This window comes from Myotis nattereri, assembly GCF_964212035.1.
Source record: "Myotis nattereri genome assembly, chromosome: 6".
NCBI lineage: Eukaryota > Metazoa > Chordata > Mammalia > Chiroptera > Vespertilionidae > Myotis > Myotis nattereri.
Window position 1 is genome coordinate 81,788,123 of NC_138081.1, and position 18,768 is coordinate 81,806,890.

Sequence of the window (18,768 nt, forward strand, 5' to 3'; positions counted from 1 at the left end):
GAAACTCAGTTTTCTTGTAAGATGCAGACTGCTTACAATATGTAGAACATTTAAATAGTCTGGAACTACCTTTGCATTTTTCTATTATGTACATGTCTCTCTTCAGTTTAATTTTAGTGTAAACTTTAGAAAGTATGTCAATTTTTTCTTCTGTCTACCAAAACTTTTGTATATTAAAATATTGAATGATGCTAAACTGGTAAAATTTCATTATATGAAATGTCTAGTTCTATGCTACTTCAGGTGATAAAAAATTAAAAATTTGAAGCATTTTTTGTTTTATTTAATCTTTTTCTTTTGTAACTTCTCAAATGAAGTCAGTTGTGAAATTGGAAATCGTACATCCTCTGCATAATTTTGAATATTTTTAAAATTGATTTCAGAGAGGAAGGTAGAGGGAGACAGAGATAGAAACATCAATGATGAGAGAGACTCATTGATTGGCTGCCACCTGCATGCCTCCCACTGGGGATCGAGCCTTCAACCTGGGAATGTGTCCTGACCTGGAATTGAACCATGACCTCCTGGTTCATAGGTCAATACTCAACCACTGAGCAACACTGGCCAGGCCAAGTTTGAGTATATTGTTAAAAAAAATTTCAAACAATAACGTACAAATTTTATATTTAAATTTTATCAATCAGGTATTAAGAACTACTTTTTTAATAAAAATAATTCTGAACATAAACAGTTTATATAGCACCTATGTTATTTGATGAAAGTTTTGCTTTCACTTTAAATGTGAGCAATGTGAAGGACAAATTCATATGGTATTACCAATAACTAGTTTAAAAGCATTGCCATAATGGTCATAATTAATGATGGGAATAAATGAATACTCTTCAATGGATTTTGGATTTTTTTTAAAAAATTGCTGTTACTAAATACACCCTCACTCTAATTTGTTATTCTTAATGACAGCATCTATTTGTTTTCTACATTAACTCTCAATTTTTAATAATTAACTTGAAAAAATAATAAAATAATGAATTTGTTGCTTTATTGTGACTGTGTCTCCCTGGCCTTATTATGTGAATGCTCAATGTGGAAAACAGCCTAGCAATTAGTAGTTACTGAATAAATATTTATCATAAATTTTGGAGGGAAAATCTTGATAGCATTTTATTTTTAATTTTTTGTTTTTTTTTGTTTTTTAATTTTGTTTTATTGCTTAAAATATTACAAAGACTAGTACATATGTCTCCTTTTTATTTTCCCCCTTGACCTTCCCTGGCCTCCCCTATCCCCCAGTGTCTTGTGTCCATTGGTTATGCTTATATGCATGCATACAAGTCCTTTGGTTGATCTCTTACCCCCCTCTCCTGCCCCCCAACCCTCCCTGGCTTTCCTGCTGTAGTTGGGCAATCTGTTAGATGCTGCTCAGCCTCTGTATCTATTTTTGTTCATCAGTTTATAATGGTCTTTATTATCCATAAATGAGTGAGATCATGTGGTATTTTTCTTTCATTGGCTGGCTTATTTCACTTAGCATAATGCTCTCCAGTTCCATCCATGCTGTTGCAAATGGTAAGAGTTTTTTCTTTTTTACAGCAGCATAGTATTCCATTGTATAGATATACCACAGTTTTCTAATCCATTCATCTGTTGATGGGCACTTAGGCTGTTTCCAGATCTTAGCTATGGTAAATTGTGTTGCTATGAACATGGGGGTGCATATATCCTTTCTGATTGGTCTTTCTGGTTTCTTGGGATATATTCCTAGAAGTGGGATCTCAGGTTCAAATGGGAGTTCCATTTTTAGTTTTTTGAGGAAACTCCATACTGTCTTCCATAGTGGCTGCACCAGTCTGCATTCCCACCAGCAGTGCATGAGTGTTCCTTTTTCTCCACATCCTCTCCAGCACTTGTCGTTTGTTGATTTGTTGATGATAGCCATTCTGACAGGTGTGAGATGGTACCTCATTGTTGTTTTGATTTGCATCTTTCAGATGATTAGTGACTTTGAGCATGTTTTCATATGTCTCTTGGCTTTCTGAATGTCCTCTTTTAAAAAGTGTCTATTTAGGTCCTTTGCCCATTTTTTGATTGGATTGTTTATCTTCCTTTTGTTGAGTTGTATAAGTTCCCTATAAATGTTGGAGATTAAACCCTTATCGGTGATAACATTGGCAAATATGTTCTCCCATGCAGTGGGCTTTCTTCTTGTTTTGTTGATGGTGTCTTTTGCTGTGCAGAAGCTTTTTATTTTGATGTAGTCCCACTTGTTTATTTTCTCTTTAGTTTCCAATGCCCTAGGAGGTGTATCGGTGAAGAAATTGCTTCAGCATATGTCTGAGATTTTGTTGCCTTTGGATTCCCCTAGTATTTTTATGGTTTCCTGTCTTACATTTAAGTCCTTTATCCATTTTGAGTTTATTTTTGTGTATGGTGTGAGTTGGTGATCTAGTTTCATATTTTTGCATGTATCTGTCCCATTTTCCTAACACCATTTATTTAAGAGACTGTCTTGACTCCATTGTATGTTCTTGCCTCCTTTGTCAAATATTAATTGAGCATAGTGGTTTGGGCCGATTTCTGGGCTCTCTATTCTATTCCATTGATCTATATGCCTGTTCTTGTGCCAGTACCAGGCAGTTTTGAGAACAGTGGCTTTTGGAGGAAAAATCTTGAAAAAGACTCGCCAGTGTAGAGATGTAGCCGGCTAGTTTTACCCCGTATGCTAAGGATGTTTGTAACTTAGGTGTACGTAAGGTGGAAACTATGCTTTTATACAATTAAGGTTTAAGGGCTACAACTGAAAATGCTTACTTCATCTCAATCTGTATCAGAAAATAAACCTGCTTATAGGCTGTTTTGCATTGTATCTGATTCCAAACATGCATTTTCATTAAAATAGAAAATCCAGTTTGAAAAACACTGGCTGTCCTTAACTTTCCTCTATATGTATCTTCTCTTATATGATTTGCTTTTTCTTTTTTAACAATATTGTTAGCAGCTTTATGGAGAGAAATTTCAGACCACAAAATCCATCCGTTTCCAGTGATTTCTAGTATATTTAGGTATTTGGTGGTTTCTAGTATTTTTAGAGTTGTGTAACCATCACCACAGTACATTTTAGAACATGCTCATCACCCTAAAAAGAAACCCTGTACACATTAGCAGTCATTCTCCATTCCCTCATTACCCAGCTCCTGGCAGCCACTACCTACTTTCTATAAAGATTTGCAGGTCGTGTCAGAATCTCATTTCTTTTTATGACTGAGCCACATTCCATTGTGTGGATGTGCTACTTTTTGTTTATCCAACACTTCTAAATATTGGACATTTTTGTTGTTTTTTATTGCAAAAAAATACTATATTCATTGATGTTATTGTGGATACAACATTCCTTTTTTCCTGGATAGACACTGAAGAGTGCAATTAGTGCGACGTGAGGTAACCCTAGGTTTCACTTAAAGGAGCTCTTTGCTTTCTACAGCAGCTGCACCACTTCAGTCTCACTAGTCTCTTCCATGTCTTCGCCAACACTTGTTATTGTCGGACTTTTTTCTTTTACCCATCCTTGAGCCTAATGATGTTGAGCACCTTTTCTTGTGTTTGTCATGTCCATCTTCTTTGGAGAAATATCTGTTCAGATATGTTTCCAATTTTTCTCTTTAGCTGCTTGTCTTGTCTTGAGTCAAAAGAGTTCTAGAGGTTTTCTAGATTGGCTTTCAATCTTAAAAGGAAATCTTTAATGCAATTTTAAGGCAGTTGCAACTTTATTTAGATTAACACTTTTCTTTAAAGCCTTTTGGCTTTTGGAAGTGTTGTTCCAAAAGTAGTAGTTAGAATGTCTTCATGACATAGCATGGACAGAGGTAGCTTTGTGAAGGCCCTCATAAAGTCCAGTATCAGATTTCAGCTACATTGTTTTTAAATAAGGAAAAAGTGTTCTAATTCATTGTTCACCATTTCTATAAGTTCAGACATTGAAATAATGTTTCCTGATGTTTCAAGCAAAATATCTAAGCTATCAAAAATTAAATTGTGGTGTACCTTTAACATTTGAGTTTAATATTTGATGCATTGCCTTAATCCATGCTACTTCCAAAGGCCAGTGATCTGTAATGATTTGTGATTTTGCCTCAGTGTAAATTTTAGTTCATTAGACTCTAAGGTGGGGATGTGGAAAGGAGTCAGTACATGGATTAGCTTCTGATTTCTGCATTGCTGTGCCTTCCTCCTTATTTCATCAGATGTAAAAACCAGAGCAAGAAAACACACACCACACAGCCATGTTTCATGAATGAAATAATGAGTAAGAGGAGTATTCATTAATTTGAAGATTTGTAATGGTCTTAGGGCCTCAAGAAGGTCAAAGATCACTGCGTTAGCTAATCAGAGCTAGCCATTTCTAAATACTTTTTTTCTTTATTTCACTTGTTTACTATCCTTTTGTAAGTTTATTGCCTGGAGAGGCATGATTTTAATAAGAGGAAACTTGTAATGCATCATATTCCATCTGTGAAAGTATTTGCTCTTTAGAAGTACAGATGTGGGACCACTCATGCCCTAGTTTTTTTAATGTATGTATTTATAAACATATACATTATTATGAATAAATTATTAAGCCTTTAGGCTTTGAGGGCCATTCATATATTTTGTATGTATTATAGTCTTTTGGATTTTTACTAATTACATTACACATTCCTCTCTCCTAGAACCACCAAGACCCATTGCTCCTCCCCAGTTGCTTGGTGTTGGGCCTACATATTTGCTGATCCAGCTAAATGCCAACTCCATCATTGGCGATGGTCCCATTATCCTGAAAGAAGTGGAGTACAGGATGACATCAGGTTCCTGGACAGAAACCCACGCAGTCAATGCTCCAACCTATAAGTTATGGCATTTGGATCCAGACACTGAATACGAGATCCGCGTTCTACTTACCAGACCTGGTGAAGGTGGAACGGGGCTCCCAGGACCTCCGCTGATCACCAGAACCAAATGTGCAGGTAACACTGAGTAGCAGGCCACTCTGCCTAGTGGCTACACCTTGCATAAAACATATAATATACATACAATATTGAAAGTTCTAATTATTTGGTACATGATATGATCACACTATTCGAAGAGTTTCAGTGAATTTGGTAAATTGTAGCTTTGGTTCCGTCATAATTTGACTGATTTTGGAGCAGTGGGAGTCTTTCTCTACATTATTCAGTATTATTTTGTATCCATACTCTTTTCTTGTATGGTAATTTTGCTCAATTTGCTTATATTCACCCCCAAATCTCTGATAGACACAGGTGAAAGTATTGAGAGCAAGCCTTGGCATTTCAAGCATATGCTAAATACCCTTCTATGGTGTGGATATTGTCTTCTTCAACCATTGCAGAGGAATATCTGATAATATAAGAAGTGTTCCTCTGAACCAAGTTTCAGTGACCAGCCCTTGTATTCAGAAAATTCACTTGTTGAGGATTAAGTGAACAGCTACAGAATACACTCCCTATGCCTGAAACAGTGGTGAAAATAATAACATATGGAGAAAACACAAAGAAAGAATAAAAAGCAATATATAACATAAATCATAGTTCCTCATTCTACCATGCTGTTATAGTGGAAGAAATTAGCTATTTATTAAAAGCCACTGAAAAATTTAATCCTCTAAGTTATTAGATTATATTTTTCATTGCACTCTTTATTTTGTTATTGAACATAGTTTAGATGAAAGACATTTTTTATTCTATCAAGCATTATGTTGAAACACCTGCAGAGTTAGTGCGTGAATCTATGTGTCTTGAAAATTTAATGCTCTTGATTCTGAAAATTGAAAAAGAAGACTGTGAGGATCTATGAAAACTCAAATGTCTATACAGTGTCTTGTGTTTCTTGAACATCTGTTTAGCATTTACAATATTTTGGGGCTATCCACCAAGAATACTGATATCAAGTCAAAATAAAACCCATGAAATCACTTTTTATACTGCCATCCTTAAGTATTTTTTAAATCTGGCTTAATTTTATATATTAACATATATTATGTTTATATTGAAAGGTTTTCACAAATAGGAAGTTTAACTGCTCAGTCATTAGTCTCAATCATTAGTCTGAGATTTAGATAAAGATTCTACTAATTTTCTAATTATTCCTGTGATTGAAAAGCAGCTTAACTCAGAAGGCAGTGTACATTTCCATGGTCCAACTAAATCACACAATTTGCTTTACAGAATATCTGTACCGCTGTGTCCTTTCGTTCTAGGAAATGTGACATATTATTCTCATTGTAGTAGATGAACTTTCTAAGGGAGAGACTTGTTCACGCCACAAGCTCAACTAGTCAGGAATAATTTAAAGAGGAGACAGTTTTGAAGTTGAGAAGTAGCTCATTCTGTCTTTCGAAGTTAATATTCCATGCCAACAGGAAACAATGAACAATGGGGTTCATTTTACAAAGGAACCTACACACTTTCAAATAAAAATTACCTGTTTCTACATTTAATTTTTATAGCTGTTTACGAAGTAGAGCCATAGTGGTAATTCTGCTGTGCCAAGAGTCTGCCTCTTGATGTCCTGTGCTCAAACTTTTAAATATCACATTTGCCTTCTTATTTTTATTTTATTTTCATCAAAATAGACAATTAAAAATTAACAGTATCACACAGTGTATTGCTGATAATAATGTAATTTTTGTTTAACTTGGGAATGATTGGATATTGGTTATTGATGTGAGGGCCAATGGAGATTGCCAGTCAATGGGATTTTGTTTTAAAGCTAGGTCTTCTGTAGTAAGTGGATGCCAGCATGTTAATGAGCACTGACTAATCCTCATTGAATGCTTATGTTCAGAATCCATATTGAACTGAAATTAAAATGCATATTGAAATGCAATAAAAATATTGACTAGAAAAGTGTTTTGAGGTATTTTTAAGATTAATCTTACCTGTGTAGGAGGGAATAGAGTGAAAATAACATGCCCACATAACTTTTTTTAAATGTAAAAATGTCTTGACATTTGGAACTATATTGTTGTTTTTTTCTAATTCTTTATTTGAGGAATATTTAATTTGTGGGCTCTGTAGTATACAGTGGTATCAGCCTCACTCTTAGTTTTCATTTCAGCTGTAGAGAGTTTATTTGTTTTAAAACTATCACATGTGGTAAGTCTTAGTCTCATGTCTGTTAATTTATTAATGTCCTCATAAGTTGTGTTTGATACAGATTTTTATAGTAAAAAGTGCTTATTGACTAGATATTTACATACATTATAGATTTGAAAGAACTTGGGGTTACTATTTTAAAAGGATTGTCTACTAATCTTGCTCAATTGTTAGAAATGGAGGGAAAGCTTATGAAAGCATATATTGTATTAACTCAAACAATTTTTGAAAAGCAGAAGTTGAATATAACTGATAAACATTAAATATCTAAATACAGAGTCAGTGTTGATTAACATTACAATGTCCATCTACTTCCCTTCTTCAAGATCCATATCCTTTCCTCCAAATATAAGATTCCTCAGACTTACCAGGACTTACCCTGGCCTCAGCCTGGTGTCCTATAACAAGAAAATAGAACACAACTTATACTAACTATGCTATTATCTGATATTTAGTATGGATTTCAAAAGCTTAAAAATTCTTCCTGAAATGGTTGTGTTTTCATGCATGCAAGCCCTTATCACAAGGGCTGGCATGTAGGGAGGGTTACGTAAAACATAGCCATTATTATTGCTCTTATAGTCATTATTAGTGAAGCTGTGTGGTTGTTGTTGTCGTTTTCTAATGAACATGCATTACTTCAAAATTAAAACATCCTTTTGAAAAGCAAAAAGATGAAATTCTTTCTAATTTGGGGAAATGATTCCTCTGAAAACCCAACTATAGCCTTTGGATCAGTTTCCATCTAATTGTACTAACTTGTGCAAGCTCTGAATACTAGTTCTGTAACTCACTTCATTTTAATCAAGGCAGGGAGAATGCCAGAGTGTAGTTGCAGTGTTTTACCATTAATATCAGGTGACTGAATAAATGTTGACTATTTTGATACGCCCTACATGTTAGACCACCAGGAAGCCTAATCCTAATATATATATAAAGATCTAGGTGTCATCACGACCGAACGGGCGACCGGTCACCATGAAGTGCATGGAGCACCTCTTGGTCCCCACCCCCCTGCCCCCGAACTGCTCACCATGAGAGGGGCCTAGCGGCGGGGCGGGACTGGGGACTGTTGAGCAGTGGTGGTGGGCTGCTTCGCCGGGTGGCCGTGAGCTTAGCAGAGCAGTCACTCAGGCGGCAGCGAGTTTAGCGAAGCAGTCGCGGGGCGCGGAGCATTGCGGAGTGTCCAGTGGTGAGCTTCACAGGAAGGTAGAAAGCTTCGCAAAGCAGTTGAGGGGTGGGGGAGCCTCACAGAGCAGTCGAGGGGCTGGGAGCCTCACAGAGCAGTCGAGGGGCCCGGAGCTTCACATAGCATTGCAGGGCAGCAGAGGCCATGTGACAGAGGCCAGGCTAGGCCTAGGGAACCTAACCGTGCACAATTTTGTGTGCACTGAGCCTCTAGTCTATAATAATAAAAGTGTAATATGCAAATCGATTGAATAGCCGAACAGCGGAATGACCATCTGGACTGCTTCCCAATGAAGCCAGGGCTGCGAGGGCTGAGGCAGCTGCGGCTGTGAAGGCCTACTCTTGCACGAATTTTGTGCATCGGGCCTCTAGTAATAAGTATAAAATCTTTGCTGTGTTTGTGTCTGATACCAATTTCACATGAATTTCTTGAGATAACAAATATATGATGATTATTTTCTGCCTCTGCAACATTCTTATTTTATTTTGGTGTAGCACAGAGGGAAAATATTTTACTATAAAATACCAATCAAAAAGTACATTAATTATAATTTACTATGTTGTTTTCCATTTTAATGTATTTAAGCCAATGAAATTTTATTTCTGACAATAGTATATTTATTTTCTTGGCAGAAATCTGTCTATACATAATTGTACAGCAAGTTAATTAAATGGTTTTATGTATGTGTGTCAATGAGGAAATTTTGTATTTTAACACATTGATGTAGATTTTCATAGTTAAGTATTGATTAATACTGCTTTATAATTAGCATATGAAGTTAATTTATCATGATATTTTATTTTCCAACCAATCCTGTGAATTACATATATTATTATCTAATTTTGTGGCTCGTGAAAGTGAGACTCAGGAAAAATAGACAAGACTTGTCTCATGTTAGACAACTCAGCAGCTTTGGCTCAAACCCGTTTTCTGAAAATGGGCTTTTACTTGATAAGCCTGAATTTTTTCCCATTCCCCCTACTATAGGTGATTTCTTTTTTCTTTCATGAATAAAGGAAGGTACAACATACAAATCTGGGAGGGACATACATTTTTATAAATCATACCTGCATGGTTAACTTATTCCCTCAAAAACATAGGTTGATGTCCTTAACTTCACCTTTATTGGAAGCACAATTTATTAATGTGCTTAAAACTCAAGTTAAATATTTTAAACAGTCAAAGAAGTGTTAAAAAATGTTTTAATATATCCTTACCTGAAAATGTCACACCTAGTTGCCCATGCTTTTCTTGCCTTTGTTTTGTTTTCTTTCTAAGCGCATTGAAATCACTTGGTGAGTGAAATCACCTGCTTCAGGGTCTCTAAAGTCAGGCCAGGTGGTCACTGCAGTCTGTGGGGGCTGTAGCCACCGATGCTTGCCGCCTGCTTCTCTGTGCACCTGGGGGTTTGATGATTTCACTCAGAGCTTTCAGCCCGACCCATGGTATTCACATAATGCTTCTTCAAGAATTTTATAAATTTTAAAGAAAGTATAAATGTGAAGTTGTCTTAAATGGGAAATAATTCAAGAACTCCATTAAACAATCAAAGAACGTATGCTTTTGTGTGTGTGTGTGTGTGTGTGTGTGTGTGTGTGTGTGTGTGAGTGTGTGTGAGTCTGTCTGTTTCCCCTGGGTATACCATCTGGTATTGAAGCTAAGAAAATACAGTTTCTCTTTCTCTTATTAAATGGAAATAAAATATGCCATCCTCCGAAATAGTCTGCATCACATGCTTTGGCAATTGCATGTTAAAATTGCTCTTTTAAATTGCCTTCTCCTTCTGGGTAACCCATTGTGGTGCTGTGCTATGATTAACTGACATTTGAGCAGCATCTCCCTCACGGGGAAGGTCAAGAGTTCAGGTTGTCCAGGATGTGATATATTTATACAGTTGGGAAAACTACTTTCTGTCCTTATATTGAGGTTTGATGCTCTTGGCAATTTTCAGTGAAACATGTAAATCTGTGAAGCAGTCCAAAGGAGAGTGTCTTATTTTACACGTAAACATTTACTAAAAATGCATTTTTTCTCTCCTAAGTTCAAAATGGAAGGAAAAAGAAATAAAACTCAGTCATAGACCAGAAACCACTAGGTGAGGAATTGAATTTTGGCCTTATGGCTACAACTTCATCAGCAAAATGGAACTATATATTGATTTTTACTGTGGTCCAAGATAGTTATCAATCATAAAGACTAGGTATCATTGAAGCTCAGCCATGAGGTTAAAACAAAATAAACAACTTTTGTAAGAATTGGTTTGGTTTCCAGTGTAAGGCTGACATCTCTGTTTTCAATTGAAGGCTTATATCAATACTTATTTAAAAACTTGCTTAAGTGTGTTAATTTCTTATATATGTGGTCTTCATATGGCTTCTTTATTGGTTTTGAGCAAGAATTTTAAAAAGAAATGCTATTATTTTAAAATTAGAAATAACCAATAAAAAGCTATAAGAAAAGCAATGGAAAGCAGTTCTTTAATTTTCATAAAATCTAAACATGTAAAATTATTTTTCAGATTTTTCTTTTGGTGAGTAATAGCTCAGTTTTTTTTTTCAGATTCTATCAAGAATATCTCAGTTTGAAAGACATTTATTTATTTAGTAAAATCATTTATTGGTTTCTTCCTTTGATAACGGCACTGGGCTAAGTACTAGGTCTTCAAAGTTATGCAAGCAATGCCTTGCACTTAGGCCGCTAGTAATCACCAGGGCCAGACCTATCAACAAAGAGTAAAATGCAAAGTGACAGAATCTAGAGGAAGAAGCTGTTCTTTAAGGGAGTGTTTAGATAAGCTGTGGCCAGGAAAGGATGGCTTTTAAGCTGCATCTTAAAAATTAGCAGTGAGTTTTTAAGGCAGAAAAGAATAGAAAGTAAATTAAAATCAGAAGAACCCACATGGTGAGCCCAGTAGTATGTATTGCTGCTGATTTGGGGTTCTGAACACAGATAGCATTGGCTATCTCTGAGCTGTGGTGGGACCGAGGCTGCAGGTGGGATGTGGCCAGGTCTGGCATGTCCAGGCTGCTCTCCTCTTGTTTTAAAGAAACAGATCCACATGACCAGATTCGCCCATATAAAGGATCGCCCCATTTCTGTGGAGGATGAGTTTGAGCTAAGGAAAGACCGGGGGGCAGGGAGACTAAGAAAACATGCTATGAAAAATTTTAAATATGCTGCCTGTCATCTTCTCTACAGCATGTCTCGCTCATTTTCCATCAAAAACAGGCAATTTGACATTCCTGGCAAATATTGTCATTCCTAATAATCAAGAAAGTTCCTGTCATTAAAGGATTTTAAAGTCATTTTTTTAGGTGATCTAACTTTATTGTTTGAGTTACTTTTGTTTTAAAAATATCTACATTTTCCAATGTCAGTACTATTTATGCAAAACCCATTGTACAATACATTATTTTAGAGGAAAAATTAGGAAAAATTGCAGAGAAATTCAAGAGCTACTGTGTATTTGATGAGATGTATTTATTTTATAAATTTATTGAGGTGAACGTTGTCTACATTGCCATGCTTAGGACAGCAGAAGATACAACATTAGTATGACAGGATTCCCACTCATCAGTAAGGGACACTCCAGTGTTAGAACCGTAATATCAAAAACATAATAAGTGATATAATAAAAATACAAAGTGCTCTGTAAATTCAGAAATGAGAAGGAAAGTTTCTGACCAAAAGTTTGTTTTCTCAAGTAATATGCTTGAATGCAGTATTAATCTTGTTTTCTGAATAGAGCGGGGTTAACACTTCTGTCGAACGAACCCACAGACTTATCCCTGATTTCTTAACTATGAAACAATGCATTAAACACTGTTTAGCCTGTTGTCACCATTAGGATGATTTACCTTTTTCCTGTCTACCAACACATAGTGAAACTATATGCCAGATGGTGGTATAGTTAAATATAATTCATATTTTACTTTAAATCATCAAAATAACTTGTTTGGTTTATTTGAATTCTCTTGGGGTTAGTGGATTATATAAATGTTTTAAATTTCTATGGGGCACATATTCTAAATTTCCATTTTGGTGGGTGGAGATATAATATAATTAATTTCTATTAACTCTGCTAATGATCTAGGACCTCCCAGCATAAGACTCATGAAGTTGAACAAATATGAATATCATCTTTCCACCTACCTTTTCTGTTCCTTTTTTTTTTTTTAACCTCTGAAAGGGATGTCTAGTTAACCATATATGCAGTCCATGGAACGTTTCCTTATAGGGAATATCTTTAGTAGCTGTGTAATTAAGTTTATTAAATGGAGTTGGGTTGCTTTGAGCTCATAATTGTCTTGTAATTTACTTGGTTGCTAGAAAGCATTTGTTAACCAGTAAAAATGAAACAATTTTATCTGTAGTACTTTACCACATGCTGAGTCTGTTAACGATATCATTAGATACTCTTTTTATTGGCTTCGTTTGTTTTTATTGAATTTTGCATACTACAATAAAGCTGACAGGTGGAAATGATTTGAATAATAGCATCAATCCCATTAAGTGTCCTAGATTTTTCCTCTGGTCCTAGGTCTTTTTTTTAGTATCAGAAAGTAGAAATAAAAAATAATATATTAAGTGATAATAACAGAAGAGTGTCTGAAGTAGAAAATGACCTAGATAGAATAAAAATGCTATAGATCTAGATAGGGAACACTAAAGGATGAGTTGAATGTAGAGATGAGTTCCAGGGACTAAACCTGTGAGTTTCCGACTTCTCTGAGTGTGCCATTGTGCTTACACCAGTGCATAGGCTTGTCCTTGATTTTCTTCCTCTTTTTTACCCAGAGAATCTACCTCTGTTTTCAGTTGTCACACCCTTGTTTTTCTCCCCTTAGTTAAATTATAATTTACTACAGGCCCAGTGCATGAAATCCATGCACTCGGGGGGGGGGGGGGTGTCCCTCAGCCTGGATTGCAAGGGGGCACTGGTGCAAAATTGGGGCTGGGGAGGGACGCAGGAGGTTGGCCGGGGAGTGATTCCGGGAGGGCTCCCTGGCATGTCTGGTCCATCTCACTCAGTCCCGATCAGCCAGACCCCAGCAGCAAGCTAACCTACTAGTTGGAGTGTCTGCCCCTTGGTGGTCAGTGCCCATCATAGCAACTGGTCTACCGGTCGGCTGTCTGCCCCCAGTGGTCAGTCACGTCATAGCAAGCGTTTGAGTGGTCTTAGCATATCATTAGCTTATTACACTTTGATTGGTTGAACGGACAACCGGACACTTAGCATATTAGGCTTTTATTATATAGGATTTTCTTTACTTTGGGATAGGAAAGAAAATTCTTTAATTGCATCTGTGCCTCCCCAGCCCCCCAATGCAATCACATTTTCTTGAGCAGGAGTACAGATTCATGATTATTCTTAAACTCACTTATCCAGACCCATCTTAGTTATAATAGCATTTTTGGAAAATGTTGGTCACTCTACAATTTCTTGAAGGAAAAAAGAATCCTATCTAATAAAAGACAAAAAGGGTAATTAACCGTACCTCCGCTACGCTTCCCATTGGCTAATCAGCAAGATATGCAAATTAACTGCCAACAAAGATGGTGGCCGGCAGCCATGCAGCTGAAGCGAGCAGGAGGCTTGCTTGCTCCAGTGATGGAGGAGACCGGGTTCCCCGCCTGCCGTGGCCCAGCTCTGAGCTCCGAAAGCAACAGCTCCAAAAGCAACAAAGTTTCAATTATAGAAGCCAAACAAACCCCAGATATCTGCTTTCAGCCAGCTGCGGCCTCAGAGCTGGGAGCACCAGTGAAGGCAACAGAGTTTCAATTATAGAAGGTAAATAAATCCCAGAATTAAAAAAAAAAAAAGCAGAGGCTGGGAGCTTAAGTTGCAGGCCAGCCTGAAAATGGCCCTCAGCCCCTCACCCAGACTGGCCAGGCACCCAAGCGGGACCCCCACCCTGAAGGGGGTGTGACCAGCTGCAAACAGCCATCAGCCCCTCACCCAGGCTGGCCAGGCACCCCAGTGGGACCTCCACCCTGATCCGGGACACCCTTCAGGGCAAACCAGCCGGCCCCCACCCGTGCACCAGGCTTCTATCCTATATAGAAAAAGGGTAATATGCAAACTGACCCTAACAGCAGAAAGACTGGGAATGACTGGTCACTATGACACACACTGACCACCAGGGGGCAGACGCTCAATGCAGGAGCTGCTCTCTGGTGGTCAGTGCGCTCCCACATGGGGGAGCTCTGCTCAGCCACAAGCCAGGCTGATGGCTGCCAGTACAGCGGTGGTGATGGGAGCCTCTCCTGCCTCCTCACCAGCGCTAAGGATGTCCGACTGCAGCTTAGGCCTGCTCCCCGCTGGCAAGTGGACATTCCCCGAGGGCTCCCGGGCTGCCAGAGGGATGCCTGATTGCCAGCTCAGGTCCAATCCCCTGGGGAGGAGGCCTAAGCCAGCAGGTGGTCATCCCCTGAGAGGTCCCAGACTGCGAGAGGGCACAGGCTGGGCTGAGGGACCTTCCCCTCTCCGTCCCGCTGCCCCCCCGAGTGCACAAATTTTTGTGCACCGAGCCTCTAGTAGTGTATAAAGATGTATCTTATTTTCATCATTTAAATTGACTCTCAGCTAAATCTGAAGACTGGATCATTATCTTAGTGTTCCACTTTTTTGGTCTTCACTGTCTTTCCACAAGTTACCGCTTTATTATAACTAATAAATGCTGGAGGGATGACTCCCCTGCTCTTTTTCTTCTTCACCAACCTGCATATAAAATGCAGACAGGAAAAAAACAAACAAACATATTCCAAGATAAAAGTTATGACTGAATCCTAATTTTGAGTGTTCTGTAAGTTCTATTAAACTTTGTAAATCTCCTAAAAACTTTAAAAGGGCAGAAATTCATGCCTTTTATATCACCCCAAGCAAGATCTGTGCAAATTTGACTGTCACTACATATGACATGACCTAGAAGTCATGAGTGATGTCCATTTTAATTGTCTCAGCCAAATCATATTGGTGAAGTTTGAGTTTAAACCGCTCACCTTTCATTCTCTGAAATGAGAGAATGAAAGTCCTAGTCCTTCACAATAAAGGAATAATAAACAATCAGAAAGAATTTTTATCTTTACTTGTTAGTTACTTCATTTTTAATCAGATACTGTATTTTATCATGTAACATCTACCCCTTAAAATAAACAAACATCATATTTTTGTTCTAATGTTACATGTGAATCTGTAATTCTTTATTGTTAAAACAAGGCTTTGCTTTATATAAGTATTAAATAAATATAGATAGCTCCATTTTGACAGTAATTATAGAAGGTAAGAAAATAATTTCTGTTCTAATTATTAGGTATTTCTATAAATCAAGAGCATCTAAAGTGCTTGCTCATATTTCAGAGTAAAGTTTAATGGAAATTATACTATATTGATTTGCTAGAAGTGTTTTCTCTAAGATTCATACACATGAATCAAGGAATGGATATCTAGTTTTGAAATATAGATGGCAGTAATCTTTTTTTACATACTGCATTAATTTTTAACTTCGTTTTTGCCACCCAGAAAATTATTACACTATAGAAAGTTTAAGAATATGTCTTAAAGGTATAATTTCTTCAATAGTAAACAATATTATCTTAAGCTTTTCTTCATTTTACCACCTTTATATAATGACATTTTAAAGCACAATGCTTTCAGGAAAAACCCAACATAATTTTAAAAAAAACTGGTATATTGATGAATTTGTGATTGTTGGATGAGTATGTTAAAGTCATGAAGGGGTCAATGAGGAAAAAGGGGGACATCTGTAATATATTCAACAATAAAGATAAAAAAAGAATGAATTGCAAAATGAAAATAACAATAGCTGTTCACTCACCAGAAGATGTTCCTTTGGTCCTGTTTTCCTTAAGTATTTGGTCAATGAATTTTGAATTCTTACTAGTCAATGGTAGAGCTGGACATACGGTGCTGGAGAGAAGACAACATTTTTCTCATTTATTTTTTAAAAAGTGTTTTTATTGATCTTAGAGAGAGAGGAAGGGGAGAGGGAGAGACATATCACTGTGAGAGTTAAATCCCTGCCGCCTGCCTCCCACATGCACCCCGACTGGGGATTGAGCCCACAACCTGGACATGTGTCCTGACCAGGAATCCATCCCAAGACCTTTCAGTGACTGGATGATGCTTAACCATTGTGAAATTAACAAGTAACTTACGTAACATGTAGATCCCCTTCTAACAAGTGACTGTGGAAACTGAATGATCATTGTATTTAATTTTACTTAAGTAAGTCCCCTCCTCCCCCCGTATTTCCACCTCATATAACGTCAATCAATAGAACACAGAATGCTGCTTGATTTGAAAGCAACAGGGAGAAAACTTTTTCTCTGAATCCTCCTTCCAGCTGACTTAGATGACCCTTTAACGCCTGCCCCTACTTCACTCTGGCTCACTGTCTGTCCACAGAGGGAAAACCTCATTATTTTAAGGCCAAGTTCCATCAATGAATCGTTACTTTGGGAAAAGGTCAGCTCTTTGAATTCAATTAATATTTGATTTTTTTCAGCTTAATTAAACCAATTTGGGTTTTCTTTTAAAATTTTGCAATTAATTTTAGCTGTTTGGATATCATCTTAAAAATTATATTACGGTGTACTGAGGAGTACTAAAAAGCAGAATCATTATTTTTTCGACTCCCTTTCATGTTTCTCCATTCTCTCCTGGTGAATTCTGTGTCATATGTATGTTTGTGCACTGTGTGCTCGAACAATAAGCTCTGCTCTGCTCAGGAGGAGGAAATGTGCCAGGGGTGCGCTAAGCACTCCTAAACTGAAGGCCCCTTGCTTGAAGGTCCAGATTTTATAAAGAGCTCATTAGAACTCAAACACCCCAATCATTTTTATATATATAAATTATATATAGCAGCATTACACTAAATTTTGCAGATGGATTTTTTAAGCACTTATTACACTACAGTTATTTTTCCTGATGCATGTGGTTTTTGCTTTATGTTGTGAATGTAAGATATTACAATATTATATTCTGCTTATTTTACTTGCCATCATATCTCATTTCCTGTGTTTCTGCAGGATGTTCTAACAATCACCTTTAATGGTTACTTTATGTTCTACTGGACATATGTAGTACTAGAATATATGTAACCATTCTTCTGTTACTAAAAGTTTGGACTACCTCCAATGATTGGCTATTTTAAATGCTTCAGTGAGGATTACCTGGTAGGCATATATCTTTTATGTACATGGCTGAAAAGTTCTTGACACATGCTGTTCCATTACTCTGTCTTAATGGCATCAGCAAGGGCATGCATGCAATCATGCAGCTTTCGTGTAAGAAAGTACTTCATAATTAAATCCAACTCCCCCTTTTATCACCATCCTGGGCACTTGGTCTCTGTAGTGAAATAGTTTGATCAGTATCAAACAGTTATTTGATGAGAAAACCACGACTATAATTAATATTGCATTTTCTTGATTTTCTTTACATGCTGCCTCAATGCTGGGTATTCTAGGATGAAGACTGCTTTACAGTCACTCAACCATGTCTATTGTCCTAGTAGTTCGCATGTATCGATACTTACTATGTGCTAGGCACTAGTATAAAGTCTTAGATTCAAATTCAGGCTTCCTCTGTGCATTTTTATGCTGAGCTGCCTAGAGAGGTTAGAAGATAGGCGTGTAGGTAAATAATTAGACCAATAAGTGGTATAATAGGTTGTGATTTTTGGCTCTATGGGAGCACAAAGGAATCTTGAAGTATGAGTAGAATGTCAGCAAGCAGCAAAACATTAGCATTGGCAGTGATGAATTAAGGTTCGTGAGTCAGTAAAATGGAGATTGAAAGCTGGCTCTCATACTTACTACTGGGCAAGTAATGTAACCTCATTGCTCTAATGTGTCATATCGATATCTGTAAAATGATGGTCAATAATTAAACCTGCCCAATCTGGTCTATGTGAGATATTTATGATGTGCTAAACCTAAGAATTGTTAAGTATTCAGGAATTTTGCCACTGGTTGTTAAATAATTAAAAGTAATAATTAAAAATAATTATACAAACGATATCAGTTATATTTTAAACAAATGTAATAACTACTCAAAACTTCCTTATATTATTTTCATACATTGCACCATTACCCATATTCTTGAGGCAAAGTTTATTTTCTCTGTATGTTGAAGATATTATATAATAATACACTAATATCCATCTCTTCTAATTCTGTCTTGGGAGTGTTACAGCATGGAAATTGGCAAATGTTACAAATTGGGGCTTCTTTCCTCACCACCTTCTCAGTTTTTTTAAAAGTGTTAAAATTCTCTGTAAATTTTTGTAGAATGCATGTAAAATGCTTACTTAGCATGTAGGTAGCCCACAGTAAATATTAGACATAACTATAAGCCACTTTATTTAAAAATAACTTTTATTGATAGTTTTAAAATTAGAAACATGCAGAAATCTGAATGAGTGATGCTACGAGCACCATGAATCTACC

At 36.8% G+C, this 18,768-nt stretch overlaps 1 protein-coding gene across 7 annotated transcripts in view; it reads left to right on the plus strand.

Annotated features, from left to right (window-relative positions):
- The window catches only part of PTPRK (protein tyrosine phosphatase receptor type K), a 484,221-nt gene that overhangs the window by 298,135 nt on the left and 167,318 nt on the right, over nucleotides 1-18,768 (plus strand). For all 7 annotated transcript variants that reach the window (XM_081094205.1, XM_081094206.1, XM_081094207.1 and 4 more), the window contains exon 7: nucleotides 4,665-4,958. In XM_081094205.1, the coding sequence (XP_080950331.1) occupies nucleotides 4,665-4,958 (294 nt within the window). The remainder of the gene's footprint in view (nucleotides 1-4,664; nucleotides 4,959-18,768) is intronic.